The sequence below is a fragment of the Ranitomeya variabilis genome, chromosome 5 (assembly GCF_051348905.1).
Source record: "Ranitomeya variabilis isolate aRanVar5 chromosome 5, aRanVar5.hap1, whole genome shotgun sequence".
In the NCBI taxonomy this organism is placed as follows: Eukaryota; Metazoa; Chordata; class Amphibia; order Anura; family Dendrobatidae; genus Ranitomeya; species Ranitomeya variabilis.
This window is the reverse complement of record NC_135236.1, coordinates 598,680,381-598,697,694: the sequence shown is the minus strand read 5'-3', so window position 1 is coordinate 598,697,694 and position 17,314 is coordinate 598,680,381. Positions and strand designations below refer to the sequence as shown.

General features: G+C 42.9%; 1 protein-coding gene across 1 annotated transcript in view; it reads right to left on the bottom strand.

Moving 5' to 3' along the window:
• Positions 1 to 17,314, bottom strand: part of LOC143776553 (ankyrin repeat and KH domain-containing protein 1-like) — a 196,800-nt gene that overhangs the window by 106,336 nt on the left and 73,150 nt on the right. Inside the window, exons 2-4 of the mRNA XM_077266025.1 lie at positions 14,695 to 14,842; positions 7,289 to 7,442; positions 3,951 to 4,098 (exon numbers count right to left, since the gene is read on the bottom strand). Of these exons, the coding sequence (XP_077122140.1) occupies positions 3,951 to 4,098; positions 7,289 to 7,442; positions 14,695 to 14,842 (450 nt within the window). The remainder of the gene's footprint in view (positions 1 to 3,950; positions 4,099 to 7,288; positions 7,443 to 14,694; positions 14,843 to 17,314) is intronic.

Sequence of the window (17,314 nt, the reverse complement as noted above, 5' to 3'; positions counted from 1 at the left end):
CTTTATGGAGCAGCATATGGGGCATATTATGCTATGGAGCATCTTATTGGGCCATCACCCTTTATGGAGCAGCATATGGGGCATATTATGCTATGGAGCATATTATGCTATGGAGCATCTTATGGGGCTATCACCCTTTATGGAGCAGCATATGGGGCATATTATGCTATGGAGCGAGCATCTTATGGGGCCATCATTAACCTTTGTGCAACATTATATGGGGCATATTTTTGTATGGAGCATCTTAGGAGGCCCATCATGAACTGTATGAAACATTATATGGGGCTCCTGATTCAATATGGATATTCAAAAACATTTTAACCTACTGATGTCTCAATTTTACTTTTATTGGGATCTATTTTTATTTTTGAAATTTACTGGTAGCTGCTGCATTTCCCACCCTAGGCTTATACTCGAGTCATTAAGTTTACCCAGTTTTTTGTGGCAAAATTAGGGGGTCTCTGCTTATACTCGGGATGGCTTATACGTGAGTATATACGGTAATCTAGGGGTGCAGTGATCATTGACACCACAGGTGCATCACAGAAATTTATACCATTGGACAGTGAAGAAAAATTAATTACATTTTTACCACCAAGATTTTGGGAAAAATGGCACCAAAGTTTGTCCCACAATTTCTGATGAATGTAGAAATGTGTCTGTACAGTACTGCTTAGCCACAATGTGAGACTCCGATGCAGATTTAAAATTGAGAACTGCCATTGTAATGCCCAGCTCGTGCTTCTGGAGACATGCACCTGTAAATTAGGTGGACTATCATCGCTACAGAAATGTCAAACATGTGAATGATAAATGTGGTTTAGACACACTGGGGCTAAGAAGCAAAGGGGTCATATGGATTTGAGAGCACAAAATTAACTGAGTTTCGTTTGGAGAGCCAGGGCCATTTTGCTTTTCCAGAGCCTTTGTACTACCATTAACGTGGAAGCCACCTATATTTCTGTTAACGGATGACAGCCCCGACTGGGGACTTGATTTTTTTGGTGGATTGAGTTCAATCTTTTATTGGAACATTTTGCATGACGTTTGATATCACCTTTATCTGTCGTCCTACACTGAGCACTTACTTTGTGGTTTCCATCTAAACCTCTGAGTGCCGTGACAGATTAGAAGTGCATAAAACTGACGGGCTGCGATTTTATGCACCCCTAAAACGGCATCCAGTATGTCTGCATCTGCCTCGTTTGAGGGAATCTTCCACCAGGGCTTCTGCATGAATCATGTATTTCAGATATTTAGACGGAAATCCCAATGCAAGCGCTCAGCACGGAGTGCAAGATAAATGTGAGCCGAGACACACTGATATCTTTGGAAGGCAGAATAAACATATCAACAGAAGGTGAAGAATTGGTTTTATATATTTTTCACACCTTTCCTCGTGTGGTATAAGTGAGTAGGTGACTTTATTCTTTGGGTCGATGTGATTACAGAGATACCATATTTATAATTAGGATTTTTATGTTTGGCTGCTGTCATACACTAAAAGACGCTTTTTATTGCAAAAAATAGTTTTTGCATCGCCATATTTAGAAAACTAATTTTTCCATATTTCAGCTGACAATCATGTGACCATTTTTTTTTTTGCAGGACGAGTTGACGCTTTTATTGGTAACATTTTCAGACACTACATTTTTAGATCACTTTCTATTACGATTTTTGGGAGGCAGGAATTGTTTTTTTTTAATGCCATTCCTCATATGGCAAAATTGATAAGGTAGGTTTATTCTTCCTGTCGGTACGATTAAAGCGATACAGCATTTATAATTTTTCTTTTGTTTTGGTGCTTTTACACAAACTATTTTATGGAAAAAAATTGGCATCACTTTATTCAGAGAACTATAACTTATTTTTCCGCTGACGGAGCTGTATGGCAGCTTGTTTTTTATGTGGGAAAAGATGACGTTTTCAGAAGACCATTTTTTACATTCGCCTTTTTGATAGCATTTTATAGCACTTTTTTGTTCGCGGTATGATAACGCATAGTTTTTGCCTCATTTTCTTTTTTTTTTACGGTGTTAACCTCTTCAGTGAACTAGAGGGACAGTTTTATTGGTTGGGTCGTTTTGGTTGCGGAAATACCAAATGTGTACTTCTGCGTTTTTTTTTTTGTTTTTTTTTTTAACATAAAATGTATTCATTGGAATATATTTTCTTATTTTTTTATTTTACAATTTTTAACAACCTTTATTTTTTACTTTTTTTTTTAATATTGTCCTACTATGGGACATCATCTCCACACTGGGCATCAGAGCAGCATCTGACAAGAGGGCGGAGGCATGTCAGCTCATGCTCCGAGCGGGTGCTCACTAGTCACCTTCCCTGAAGGAAGCAGAGGCCATCATGTGGTCCGGGGTTACCACGGTTACCATGGAAACCATCAGCATAACGCGATATTGCGTTGTGCTGATGGGAGCAGACAAAGTTCACTCCCTCTGTGATGCTCCTCGATGCCGCTGTCACTATTGACAGCAGCAGAGGGGTTAAACCTCTGAAGTCAGTGCAAGTACTAATCACGGGCGTTGCAACAGAGCGTCAGCTTTCATATACAGCTGGCAACCTAAGGCCAGGGTCACACTTGCGAGTACAAAGCACTCGCACGAGTCTCTCGCATCAATACCCGGCACTGCCGCCAACACTCGGGACCGGAGCGTGCGGCTGCACGTATTTTTATGCAGCTGAACGCTCCGGTCCCGAGAGCTGGCGGCAGTGCCGGGCATTGAGGCGAGAAACTTGCTTACGGCGGCGTTCAGTGTGATCAAGAAGAAGTATATGTACAGTGGTTTGCAGGAAGGCAGCACCTTGCATATTCGGCATATATCGGGAAGTGGATAATCACTTCTTAATGCATTTTTGTGAATTAGCAGCAACTAAAAAGCCTCAATCATGGATTTTCTGAACACTGATACCAAACACGTACATTATGTTTTTGTTTTTTCCATTTATCGTTAAATTGGGGAAAGGGGGAGGGGTACGAATTTGTAAATATTATATACACAAACACACACTATTTTTAGTCCACTTTAGGGACTTAACCTTCGATTGTCTAATAGCTTCTACTATATAATGCAATACCATAGTATTGCTGTATATAGTATAAATAACGGACACCAAGCTACAGGCTGGACGTCGCAGAGAAGGAGACATTACAAGCATGTTGGTGTCCAGCCTGCTGTTGGCTGTCATAGCAATCCATTGGTTCGCTGCTATTGAGAAGCAGGGAAGCAGATGGTAGCCTTAACGGATGTCCGGGCTGAATCGCTTAAACCCCGCTGTCAGCAATAGGCAGTGGGATTTGAGGTTAATAAAAGCGATCAGCGGGAAAGTCAGTGGCTGCTATTTGAGGCAGATATCAGCTAGATGATATCTAGCACCTTGCCTCTGTGGAGCAGGCTCAGCATCTGGGCACACTACAAAGTCTTTGACATGCTCCATGACAAATGTAGCCATAATGAGGCGTTAATTGGAATGAAACTGCCCAGGACTGGGGAAGAAATTCAGTCCTGGCATTTGAAATCACACAGGTCCATGGTGTCCCCGTCCCCAAGAACCAGATGGAATATATTACTAATATTACCCTGGATGGAGGAAAGGAAGATTTACTACAAGACCAATATTTCTAATTATACCACGGCATGCTGAGGTAAGTGACGGAGTGACTGGCTTTGTGCTCTGTCACAACTGTTAACAGTATTGCTGTCTTGAGAACACTGATTCTGTTAACAACATAGCACACAAGGCAGCCCACAACCAGACCGGCCCTTCTGGCATTTGCCAGATTTGCCATATGGCCAGTCCGGCCCTGAAACTGCCCAATAAGAAATTAACAATTTAACATTTTAGCCATTCATTAAAATGAAGACATCTACAGAACATTCGATAAAAAAAAACACAGTGGAGAAAAACAATTTTTTCCTTTATCATATACTCACTTGTACCAGTTCGTAATATCCAGCTGAACAAGCCAAGCAGAGAAGACTTTCGCCTTCTTTAGTATGCTCATTTACACTTCTACCTTCATTGAGGAGTTTACGGACGGCATTTACATCTCCATCTGAACAAGCTTCAGCCAAACTGCGACTGTAAAACAATGTCAACGTATTTGTAATTTGGTTAAAAAAAACAAAAAAAACCTAAAGTTTTATTTGTAATCATTCTCTGTTGAAATGAGCAGCAAGTCTGACTTTCTACAGTTAAGAGAAAAAAAAAAAAAAAAAAGCCGCTGCTATTTACCTCTCATTAAGAATGTTCTCTGCTCTTGAGAACAGAGGGATTTTCATTTTTGTAGTTTACAGCTTGTTTACCTACCACCTCTGCAGTGCATAAGAGGGCGCAGTTTCCAAGGGGAGGAACGTGTGCTTGTAAGCCCGTTGCCTTAGAGCCTGCAAGCACTGCCCTGAAAACTGGCCGGATAGCAGGACCCAAGCAGCTTTGGCAACAATCGCCTCCTCCATTTGCAGAAGTAAAACTAGACAGTTACAACACTTCTACAGCATGGTGCTTAGAAGGAAAGGTGGCAAAATAATGGAATGAACAGTGATGAGCAGGCGTGCTCGCATAGCTTGTTATCAGAGTATCTTGGGCCTGCTCGGATAATATGTTAGAGTCCCTGCAGCTGCATGTTTTGCGGCTGTTAGGCAATCCCTGCATGTGTTGCAGCTGTTCAACAGACGTGGGGACTCAAACATATTATCCAAGCACGCCCAAGATACTTTGATGCCATTGGAGCACATGTTGTTCAGCACCAATAATAAAGAACAATCATAAAAAAACTTTGCAAATGCAGATTAAAAAGTTTCTTAGTTACCTTTTAAAAGGAAACAAAAAAAAAACACCTTAACATCTGAAGGGTTGATTGCAACCTTTGCCACCAGCACAAGTAGACACCATGAACAAGTGTCCTGGATACCACCTTAATGCCCAGAGAACACATTTCATGATTGAACTAGAGCAGTGAGCTGGAAACAAGGACGCTGCCAGCACAGAACGGGCAGGATGGAAGGTTGTTCGGAGGTTGTTTGCACACTTGCTACACAGTCATGTGTACTTTACTGAGGCAGTGGACTTCACCCTCTGCTGGTTCGGTCACCATGTGACGTGCCCTGCACACCCTCCTGGAATGCGGCTTCAATGTGCACGTTGTGGGCTGCAGCAGGTGTAGCGTGTAGTACCGGTCACAAGACCGTAGCAGTGAGGAAACACTATGCCTCCAGGGACAGCCTGTGCGGTCATAGCACATCACACAGGTAATATGGGAAATCACTATTTATAAAAGGAGGGCTAAGGGAAGCAAGGCTCTGGGCTCTTCATCATGCGGGTCCTTCTCTGGCACCTTTATGGAGCATATTTTAATATGGAGCATCTTATGGGGCCATCATTAACCATTATGCAGCATTATATGGGGCATATTTTTGTATGGGGCATATTTTTGTATGGGGCATCTTATGGGGCCCATCATGAACTTTATTGGAGCATTATATGGGGCATATTTTAATATGGAGAATCTTATGGCGCCATCATTAACCTTTATGGGGCATATTTTAATATGGAGCATCTTATGGGGCCATCATTAACCATTATGCAGCATAATATGGGGCATATTTTTGAATGGAGCATCTTATGGGGCCATCATTAACCATTCTGCAGCATTATATGGGGCGTACTATGTATGGAGCATCTTATGGAGCTCCCAATTCAATATGGATATTCAAAAACATTTAATCTACTGATTATGTGATTATCTCTGCAATGGAACAATGAAGTATAAGGGTAAGTTCACACAGGACTTTTTTGCTGCGTATTTTTGCTGCTTTTTTTATGCTAATTTAGATGCGTTTCTTTGGTGCGTATTTGGTGCGTTTTTTGGGTAAGTTCACACAGGACTTTTTTGCTGCGTATTTTTGCTGCGTTTTTTATGCCAATTTTCAGCTGCTTATAGATGCGTTTTTTGTGCGGTTTTGGTGCGTTTTTTTGTCTATTTGTGCATGATAATAAAGTTGAGTGACCCCAGTGGAGCTTAGCATCGCCTTCATCCCAGCGGGGGAACAATTTACGGCGAATTACATGCCATGCATCGGCCTTTTTTTGACGATCACTGTAGTTTGGGCAAGCTACATCCCAAATTACAGGCATTGCTTCCACCTTGGAAAAATAAATGAAAAAGTAATTACCAAATGCAAGATGAAATGAAGCCAACATTCATGACAAGGAAGATACAAACATACACATGCAGAACACATGAAAATGTACATAACAGCACATGAGCATCGCAAAGTGTACCATTGCAAACAATCGGATAGATATATCACAAATTAAAAAAAATATTACCTCCATGATTAGTTGGGAAACATTAATGCTCATCCTCCTATACCAAGACATGGCTAACACCTCACTACCAGAAACTCCCTCACAATAGATCACAATCAGGACACCTCACAATGGCTCACAATGGCTCTTCACACCTCACTAACCACACCCCTAAGCTCTTGGCTGTGAGATCACTTCCTGCTGGCCATGATTTTTCTGCACAATAAACGCAGCAAATAATGCTACATGCGTTTTTGCTGCGTTTTTGCAGCGTTTTTTCCATCATCCATTCAAGTCAATGGGTGAAAAAACGCTGCAAAAACGCTGAAAGAAGTGACATGCCCTATGTCCAAAAAACGCAGCAAAGCAGAAAATACTGATCAAACAAAAACCCAATGTGTGTGCATGAGATTTCTGAAATCTCATAGGCTTTGCTGGTACTGTAAAAAGCAGCTGAAAATTAGCATAAAAAAACGCAGCAAAAATACGCAGCAAAAGTCCTGTGTGAACGTACCCTAAAATGGAAAACAGCAACAGAAACAGGGCAACTTAGAGATTTTCACAAGGTATTTAAGTTTTTTAACAAGATACAGGTCCTCCAAGTGAGGAGAAACAGGGACTCCGGATCTTCAGATCGATTGCCAGGGCCTTGACATGTGCATAGGGGATAAAGATCTTTCATATGAAAACCACTGTAAGGTGGCCATACAAAGTAGCTAAAAAGTCTGCTATAACTGGCAACCACTAGCTGTACCTTTAGTTGTTAGACCTCTGCCACATTTCTCAGAATCATTTTCGTTTTCAGTCAAAAAACACATTTGCCATAAACTTTCACACACTGCTACGCACCAGTGTCATCGATATAGAAAGTAGTGGACTTTTTAAACATCTAAGTTTAAAAAATAAAACAACATTTCAAAGTGTTCTTGATGCATGGTGGATCCTACAGAGCATTGACACATACTTGTCCACTTGTCCCATATGAATGTTGTCCGCCCTCATCCGAGTCAGCGCAGCAGCAGCTTCATCCAAAGCACAGCTAACTGATGAGGTCAATCTCTGAAGAACTTCAGGATCCGCAAAGGCTTTTCCATCAGCAGTAGACAGTTTTCCAATCCCTATATTATACAGTGAAATCAGGTGAAAACAAAAAAAACAAAAACAAAAAAACAAACAAAATTAGCTAATTCTAACAAAAGGGGGACTAGGCTGTGCCTTTAGTTAAGAAGACCATCCAAAACTATATTATGAGGGTTTTTTTAAGTATAGTAAAGACTTTACTTAGGATTGGTCATGAATATCACATCTGTGCGTGTCCGAAACCTCCACTGGTCAGCATCGACCAGCTCCAGTAATGGCTAGACGTTAACAGTGAAAGAACACCAAAACTACGGCACACTGTTTAGAGACCGCTGTCGGGTAGCACCACTATAGTGTGCGGAGCTGTGCCATTCTGCGCTGTGCCATTCTGCTCTGTACAGTTTATGTGAGGAATAAAGCTGGCTGGTCAGCTTGAAGGCTCACTCACCATCGGGGACACAGACACGCTATGGGGCCAGTGCGTCTGGTCGAGGGGATCCGTGCATTTAACTGTTTGATATACTTACCTCTTGCTTCTGCATTTCTGGCTCTGTGACATCTCAGGACAGAGGGTGCAATGACGTCACATCCTCTGTCCTGAGCACTGCAGAGAGACAAAAGTCGCTGAGTAGACCGGCCCTGTGGCGGGAAGGAGATTTAAGTATTTGATTATATTTTTATTATCAAGCATTATACGGTGCCCAAAAGACTGTATAGAGGACTGTGTGGCGGTGCACATAAGACTGTATGGACCTAATCTAAGACACTTATCAATATTATACTAGAGGAACCTCTAATGCTGAACAAACTCACCAATTTCTGTAGGACCGTCTGAATTTCTGCACAGACAGCATATGTTGGAGGAAAGCAGGGATTGCCATGCTGAACTTGAACATCCCTCACCCCCTTAGTCTCTCTGAAGAGAAGCCAACACAGGAGGTATCAAGCAGCAGATTCATCCTCTCCTCTCCCCCATTAAGGCAACACATGTGAAGCCAAAGTCTTCTTGGCCAACATGTATCTAAAATGTCACCACCATACAAGATTTGCTTCTGCTCATAAAAGTAATCAAGTCTGGCAATACAAACTACGATCTCTAGTCCCTTGCTAGCAAGTGCTGCAGGTCAGTGGGGGTCCAGATTCAGAGATCCCCAGTCTATCGCTCAACAAACCACACTGCTGGGCATGGAAATAGAAGTGGAGCTCCGACATGAGCATGTGCGCAGAGCGGTGTGAAGGCTCTACAGGATGTATGAGCCTATACACATGGTAAAGGCATGCATTTTCTGCTAAGCACATATATCACTGTGTTCACAGAGCAGTGTAACAGCAAAGTTTTTTAGGGTGAGGTTTAGCAACTGTGGTGCAGTGACCCACGTTACAGCCAGGGGGCGCTGTGTGTGTGCTTCAAGATGCGATTGGAGGCATAAATGTGATGAGACAAAGTCCGGCAGTAGTGTAAATTGCCGGTGTGTGTGTTGCAGAGGAAGACACTCTGTGCTGTCAGTCTGAAGTTAGGTTGGTGTGCTGGGACACAAGTAATTGTGTAGTTCTAATGGGAGACTGGCAGGGCTAGTTATGAGAGATGGGAGGGTCAAACTAGCCACACCCACCCTCCTACCCAGGGGAGTGGTTAAACCTAGATAATGTGACCAGGGTGTGGGTCACAGGGTCAGAGTGTATGGATCTGTTTGGTCCATGTGCAAGGTCCTGGTCGGTCGGTGTTGGAAGCTCCTGTGAGTGGAGTCTTCCTGGAAGCACCTGAGACCGTGGACCTAGTGGACGGTCAGTGTTGGAGTGTCCTGAAGTGGGCTGGAGTCCTGGAAGCACTGAAGAGTGTGAGTCCTGTAATAGCCTGTGTGTTGGGTTGTCCTGAAGTGGGCTGGAGTCCTGAAAGGACTGCTGAGGCTATGGACTGAATGCTCGAGGTGTTGGATTGTCCTGGTATGGGCTGGAGTCCTGCAAGCATCTGGTAACAGTGTGAGTCCTGGAATGGTCAGGGTGTTGGATTGTCCTGGGATGGACTGGAGTCCTGCAAGCACCTGGTAAGATCATGGACTGATGGCCTGTGTGTTGGAAGTGCCTGTGATTGGACTTCCTGGAAGTGCATGGAAAGGCTGCATCTACAGAGCCTGAGAAGGTTTCTGTGTTGGGGAAGCTCCAGTTCCTACTGTGGGTCTGGACTATCCGAGGTGCCCTGGTCACAAGGACGGTGATCCCAGTGAGGCAGTTTCCCTGTGAACCAGCACTGGCAGGAGTCAGTGTGTGGAGCCGGAGCTCCTGAGAGGTAACCCTTGGTATGGGAAAAACCCTGTAATATACGGCAGAGACGTATCTGCCATTGGAAGAGACTGTCGGTGGTTAATATGTTCCGTTGATGCATACAATGAACTGTAATGAACTGTGCGCTAACATATGAGACTTGCTGAACTGTGCAGTCACCTGGTGACTGGAGAGATAAGGCGTAACTATTGACTGCTTTGTAAAGCCACACGTGTTAAAGTAACAGACTATGTGTAAGCTGGTGATGTGTAACCTGACTTACGGTGCAGTTTATGACGCTTTAATAAACCAGAATGCACTTAATTTGTGGAGAAAACGTGCCTGTATGCGTTATTCCCGTGCAAAGCGAGTGTCCCCCAAGACCCGAAGTAAGGGAAACGCTACACAACCTTGACCCTCACTGATTAGCAGGACATGTTAGGAAGGGACTATATATGAAAATATAGTTATATGCACATTAAGCATATTATCTATATAGATATCTATATGATATCACAAGAGTTAAGTATCCAGTTCGTACCAAGAATATACTGGTTGGGGTTTTGAGATAAGCTATTTTGTTTTTGCTTTTTTCTCTGCTTGAATTTTTTTTTAGAGGATCTCTACCTAATTCACATTGTACAGACCTGACAAAATATTTAATGTTGAGAATAACCCGTAATCTATTAATTGGAAAGATGACAACTTGCAAAATGATGGAGGTCTGATGGATGGGGAGTCAACTAATCCCTGAAAACAGGGCTCTGACATTCCCAATTGGAATGGAGCAGCGGCTGTCGGGCTACTTTTGACAGTCCCATAGAGCATGAATGGAGGGGGAAGAGGGGTGGGGGGGGTGTGGATAGGGATATTTAAAAAGTACAACTCAACCCACAAAAAAAGACATGGGCTTGGAATTTTTAGGAAATGTAACATCTGGCCTTGCAATATTTTACCGTGCATTTTTCTGGATACACAATTTACAGCAGCTGGAAACGTTTTGCATTTTCTGCGAGTATGTGCCAGTACAGACATGCAGTGCCAGGGATTCAATGCAGGCGATCGCTGTCAGTTAAGCTACAGGGAGGTAATTGAGGAAACAGAACAATGTACTGAGCCCGTCGCCACACCAAGGGTGCACTTTGGAGCCCAAATTTGCAAATTTCAGTCTAGATGAAGAAGTAAAATATGTACTGCAGGTATAAAGTCTAGTATAGCCAAGACCACTATAGGACAGCACAAGTAATTCAAATCGCCTTTTGAAGCTCACCATCTCACAAAAAAAAAAAAAAAAGTATTTTTTTGATGATTATTTTAGAGCACCCATAATTTATGTTTCGCTGACAGCTGTATGAGGGCTTTTTGGCAGGCTAAACTGTAGTTATCAAATGTACCATTTTTGGGTACATACACCTGATTACGATGTTTTAAGTTACCGTATATACCCGAGTATAACCGAGGCACCTAGTTTTCCCACGAAAAACTGGGAAAACTTATTGACTCGAGTATAAGCCTGGTATGCATTGTCCCCTCATCCCTATTCTGGTATGCATGGTTCGCCATCCCGTCCTTGTATGCATGGTTCCCCCGTCCCTGTCCTTGTTTGCATGGCTCCTTATCCCCTACCCTTGTATGCATGGTTTTACTATAAAAAGGGAAAAAAAAAAAAAAAAAAAAAACACAACACACATCCTACTTCCCTGTACCCACAATGCATCTTGTTCGGTGCCAACAGCTATTCAGCCGTGCGATCACGTGGCTCTGATCATTGAGGTACTGAATATTCACTCCACCTTAATGAGCATTGGGCACATGATCGCTGGGCCGGAAGAGCTGCTGGCGCCAGAACAAATGAGATGCAGAGAGGGCACGAAGGGAAGGTAAGTAGGATGTGCGCTGGAAGCCGGTGGCTGAAGCTGTAACTGTGCGCGAAATTAATATTCTTTGCCAGCGCAGTGAATATTTATTTCTCTTTAGCAGGGGGCACAGTTACAGCCGCCAGATCCTGCCTATGTGACCCGCTGCTCCCTCTCCCCTGCCGTCTTTCTGGGACAATGACTCGTGTATAAGCCGAGGGGAGTTTTCAGCACAAAAGAATATGCTGAAAAACTAGGCTTTTACACGAGTGTATACAGTATTTAAAAAAAAAAAAAAAAGATGACCGACAAATAAATATGTAGTGATATTACCCGCCTCCCGTCAGCCAATTACAGTTTTGCATTTTCATTTTTTTCTTCCCAGAATCATAACTTGCTTTGTTTTTTGAGGGACAAGTTGTACTTTTGAAGGACACCATTCACTTTACCACATAATAATAATGTACTAGAAAATGTTTTTTTGTTTGTTTTTTGTTTTTTTGTTTTAACTGCAATGAAATTGTGAAAAAATGCAATTCTGACATTATTTGGGAACGGTTTTTATGGTGTATATTATGTGGTAAAAATGACCTCGACGTATGGTTCTCCTCACAGTGTGATTATGGTGATACCAAACATTTCCTGATAAGTTTTTTCTTCTTTTTTTTAAATTTTAGTGGTTTGAAAAATAATAATTGGGGGGGGGGGGGTTCGTTGTGTAGCCATTTTCTGAGACCTGTAAGGGTTCCAATTTTAAGTCAATGGAGCTGTGTGATTGCTTACTTTTTGCAGGGCAAAACATTTTTAGTGATGCCATTTTGGAATAAACAACATTTTGATCATTTGTTACAGCAATTTTTGTGGTACTACATCAACCAAAAAAACCCCGTAATTTTGACTGTTTTTTCCCCTTTATGGCGTTTATCGATCTGGCTAATTATTTTGATAGATTGGAAATTTTCTGAATGTGGCAATATGTGTATTTTTTTAAATGATTAACGGGAAAAGGAGGGGAGGGGGGCAATTATTTTTTTTTCCCCACTGTATTTATTAGTCCCCTTAGGAAACTTGAATCTGCGATTGTATGAGCGCTTGTGCTATACATCTAGTAAAAATAAATACCGTATATACTTATGAATAAGCAGAGTTTTTCAGCATATTTTTTTGTGCTGAAAATGTCCCCCTCTGCTAGTACACTAGTCACTGTCCCAGAAGACAGCGGGGGAGCGGGCAAGCAGCGGGTCACAGGAGGCAGGAGTCGGTGGCTGCGGCTAAAGCCTGTGCCCGCTGCTAAAGAGAAATGAATATTCACTGCACTGGCAATATTCATTTCTCTTATAGCGCGCACAGTTACAGCCGCAGAGCCATGAAGCAAGCAGGAGGGCGGCATCACAAAGATGGGAGGTGCCGGACCAAGACCTGCAACACCCATTGGACCGGACCGCTCCACAGGGGAGTATAAAAAAAACATTTTTCTTCTCTGGCAGGTCGGATCGGGGGCTTAGAATGCTGCAGATAAGCCCTGAAAGGCGGTGGCCGTAACTCGTATTGGCCAAACCTGGTGACAGGTTCGCTTTAAGGTAATGAATATTCACCTCTCTCCACTCCCAGGCATGGACAGGTGAATATTCATTACCTTAACGAGAAGGACACAATTGCTTGGCTGGAGGAGCTGCTGGCACCGGAACGAGATGTAGCAAGGGTGAGCAGGGAAGATAAGTAGGATATGTTTTTTTTTTATTTTGTTGTTTTATAGGAACGAGGAGCCATGCAGACAAGGACGTGGACAGGGAGCCATGCAGACAAGGACGTGGACAGGGAGCCATGCAGACAAGGACGTGGACAGAGAGCCATGCAGACAAGGACGTGGACAGAGAGCCATGCAGACAAGGACGTGGACAGAGAGCCATGCAGACAAGGACGTGGACAGAGAGCCATGCAGACAAGGACGTGGACAGAGAGCCATGCAGACAAGGACGTGGACAGAGAGCCATGCAGACAAGGACGTGGACAGAGAGCCATGCAGACAAGGACGTGGACAGAGAGCCATGCAGACAAGGACGTGGACAGAGAGCCATGCAGACAAGGACGTGGACAGAGAGCCATGCAGACAAGGACGTGGACAGAGAGCCATGCAGACAAGGACGTGGACAGAGAGCCATGCAGACAAGGACGAGGACAGGGAGCCATGCAGACAAGGACGAGGACAGGGAGCCATGCAGACAAGGACGAGGACAGGGAGCCATGCAGACAAGGACGAGGACAGGGAGCCATGCAGACAAGGACGTGGACAGGGAGCCATGCAGACAAGGACGTGGACAGAGCCATGCAGACAAGGACGAGGACAGGGAGCCATGCAGACAAGGACGAGGAGCCATGCAGACAAGGATAGGGATGAGGGGGCAAGGATTATACTCCAGTCAATAAGTTTTCCCAGTTTTTCATGGCAAAATTAGGTGCCTTGGCTTATACTCAGGTCGACTTATACACGAGTATATATAGTAAAAGATCAGGGTCTACTTTTAAGCCTGGCCACAGGTAGGGTTTCAAGCTAGCTCCTTAATGACAAGCACGGCGATAAACAACAGATCCCCAGCAGTGAAAGCAACTTATCGGTGGCATGCAATTATGTTACGTGTGTGATGATCGACAGTTAGAATGACGCACCCCCACACCAATGTGCTGTTAATTCTCCTGTCCGTTTGACAGCAGCATTCAACAGTTTAACAATTGGGGGGAGGTGCTTCACATCAACCGCAAGTGTTAAGAGGCAGGTCCTGGCTGTAACCCAGCTATTACCTCCAGAGTATGGGGCCAGTTCACCCCGTGAGCCTACTCCCTACACTCGCGACAGACTTGCACTGTACATGTACAACAGATGGCGGTAAGAGGTTAAAAGAGGGTGTTTTATTAAACATTGCCCAAACTAAGCCTGTCCTAAGAGTTATTCACTTGCACAAAAGAGTAAAAACAGGTCAGTGCATAAGTCAACACAAAAAATAAGAAAAAAAAACCTAATGCAACAGTACTCACTGCCACTTCAATCTTATGAACGCTCGTTTTTACTAGCTGTCATGGTGGTCTGTTTTTAAGTTTGAATGAATAAACCTTGAAGATTTGATATAAAGAGGCGATAATCCACTTTTTTTGTTCTTTGCATGTCTGTGCATACCTGCTGCCTCAAGTAAAGCTTCTAAACGCGCTTGTGTTGCTGGATCAACGGTTCTCAGGTCTGCTACTTCTGCGGCAGTTGATAAAAAAAGTTCTGATGCGGTTTTCAAAACGGAATTGTCCTCTTGGTCCAATATAAATGACTCCACCTATTGGAGGGAAAAATAAAATAACTTAAAAAAGACAGCAACAGAAGAAATCAAATATATGCAAAGGGTAATTTTCATTCTGCAGTGATTGGCATGTTGGATAGTGCTGGTCTATGCACTCCCTCTTGTAAAATGTAGCACTGCCCCCCTGATCTAGATTACAGCTTGTAGTGCTTCAAGTCCTTTCCAATAGCTCATCTATGCAGTGCATGGACACTGGCTGACACGATACATACGAGGGCCAGACTGGGATACAGTTAGATGGGGAGTGGTGAGATACAACGTCTTTACACACAGTTTTAATACAACTTCGCTCTTTGGCTTTACCACGCGGATGATTTATCCTTAAGATAGCTGATCAATATCAGGGGGCTGGACAACCCCAGTAAAGATACGTTCCTTTCTGGGACATTTATGGGGGTGAGAACAGAATACGCAATGAATGTTTGAGCAGATACAAACCCTTCAATGCAGGATTCTACACTTACAAATAAGATTACTGCACAGGTTTAGAACCTTTGATGCATTTTCTTCTCAGCCTTGTTTAGACAGCTCTCTTTACATGGTTAAATATCAAAGAGCGCTCCACAGTGTAAAACCACATGGCCGATATCTAGGCGCTAGAACAATGTTTGGTTGTCCAGTATAGCCGTGCGAGTATCAGGCACAACACGGACAAGGACGTCCCATGTCCTCTCAGCTGCTCCACCCGTGACACCGACTGACGGTCTGATGCTGAACAGTGCAGGAAGTGGCTGGAATAAACGGGAGCTGAACACCGAGTACACCATCTTTTACAAAAAAAAGCACATTAGGATAAAACTTGCACTGTGTTTTGAAACCAAAATTTCATCTTCAGGCATCAATTTCTTTTTGCAAAACATTGTGTGTTCCATCATTAACCCCTTAGTGACAAAGCCAATTTGGTACTTAGTGGTCAGAATTGTAAAAATTGGCCCGGTCATTGTCACTTTATGAGGTTATAACTCTGGAACGCTTTAACGGATCCCGCTGATTCTGAGATTGTTTTTCGTGACATATTGTACTTCATATTAGTGGTAACATTTCTTCGATATTACTTGCGATTATTTATGAAAAAAATGGAAATATGGCGAAAATTTAGCAATTTTCAAACTTTGTACTTTTATGCCCTTAGATCAGAGAGATATGTCACACAAAATAGTTAATAAATAACATTTTCCACATGTCTACTTTACATCAGCACAATTTTGTAAACAAATTTTTTTTTGTTAGGGAGTTATAAAGGTTAAAAGTTGACCAGCAATTTCTCATTTTTACAACACCATTTTTTTTTAGGGACCACATCACATTTGAAGTCATTTTGAGGGGTCTATATGAGAGAAAATAACCAAGTGTGACACCATTCTAAAAACTGTACCCTTCAAGGTGCTCAAAACCACATTCAAGAAGTTTATTAACCCTTTACGTGCTTCACAGGAACTGAAACAATGTGGAAGGAAAAAATGAACATTTAACTTTTTTGCAAACATTTTAATTCAGAACCATATTTTTTTATTTTCACAAGTGTAAAAACAGAAATTTAACCATACATTTTGTTGTGCAATTTCTCCTGAATATGCCGATACCCCATATGTGGGGATAAACCACTGTTTGGGCGCACCGCAGAGCTTGGAAGAGAAGGAGCGCCGTTTGACTTTTTCAATGCAGAATTGGCTGGAATTGAGATCGGACGCCATGTCATGTTTAGAGAGCCCCTGATGTGCCTGAACAGTGGAAATGCTCCACAAGTAACACCATTTTGGAAACTAGACCCCTTAAGGAACTTAACTAGATGTGTGGTGAGCACTTTAAACCCCCAAGTGCTTCACAGAAGTTTATAACGTAGAGCCGTGAAAATAAAAAAAAATCGCATTATTTCTACAAAAATGATCTTTTTGCCTTAAAATTGTTATTTTGACAAGGGTAACAGGAGAAATTAGACCACAAAAGTTGTTGTGCAATTTCTCCTGAGTACGTCGATACCCCACATGTGGGGGTAAACCACTGTTTGGGCGCACCGCAGAGCTTGGAAGAGGAGTGCTGTTTTATTTTTTCAATGTAGAATTGGCTGGAATTGAGTTCGGACACCATGTCGCGTTTGGAGAGCCCCTGATGTGCCTAAACAGTGGAAACCCCCCACAAGTGACCCCATTTTGGAAACTAGACCCCCCCAAAGAGCTTATCTAGATATGTGGTGAGCACTATGAGCCCCCAACTGCTTCACAAAAGTTTATAATGTAGAGCCATGAAACTAAAAAAAATCATTTTTTCCACAAAAATGATCTTTTCACCACCAAATTTTTACTTTCACAAGGGTAACAGAAGAAATTGGACCCCAAAATTTGGGGCATCGGTGCCGTCCAGTTCTGACGCCAGCATCTGGGTAAGAGCATGGGGATGGGTCTGACTGTATGAATAATGAATGTACGAGCCTGTGTACAGGGCTAACTG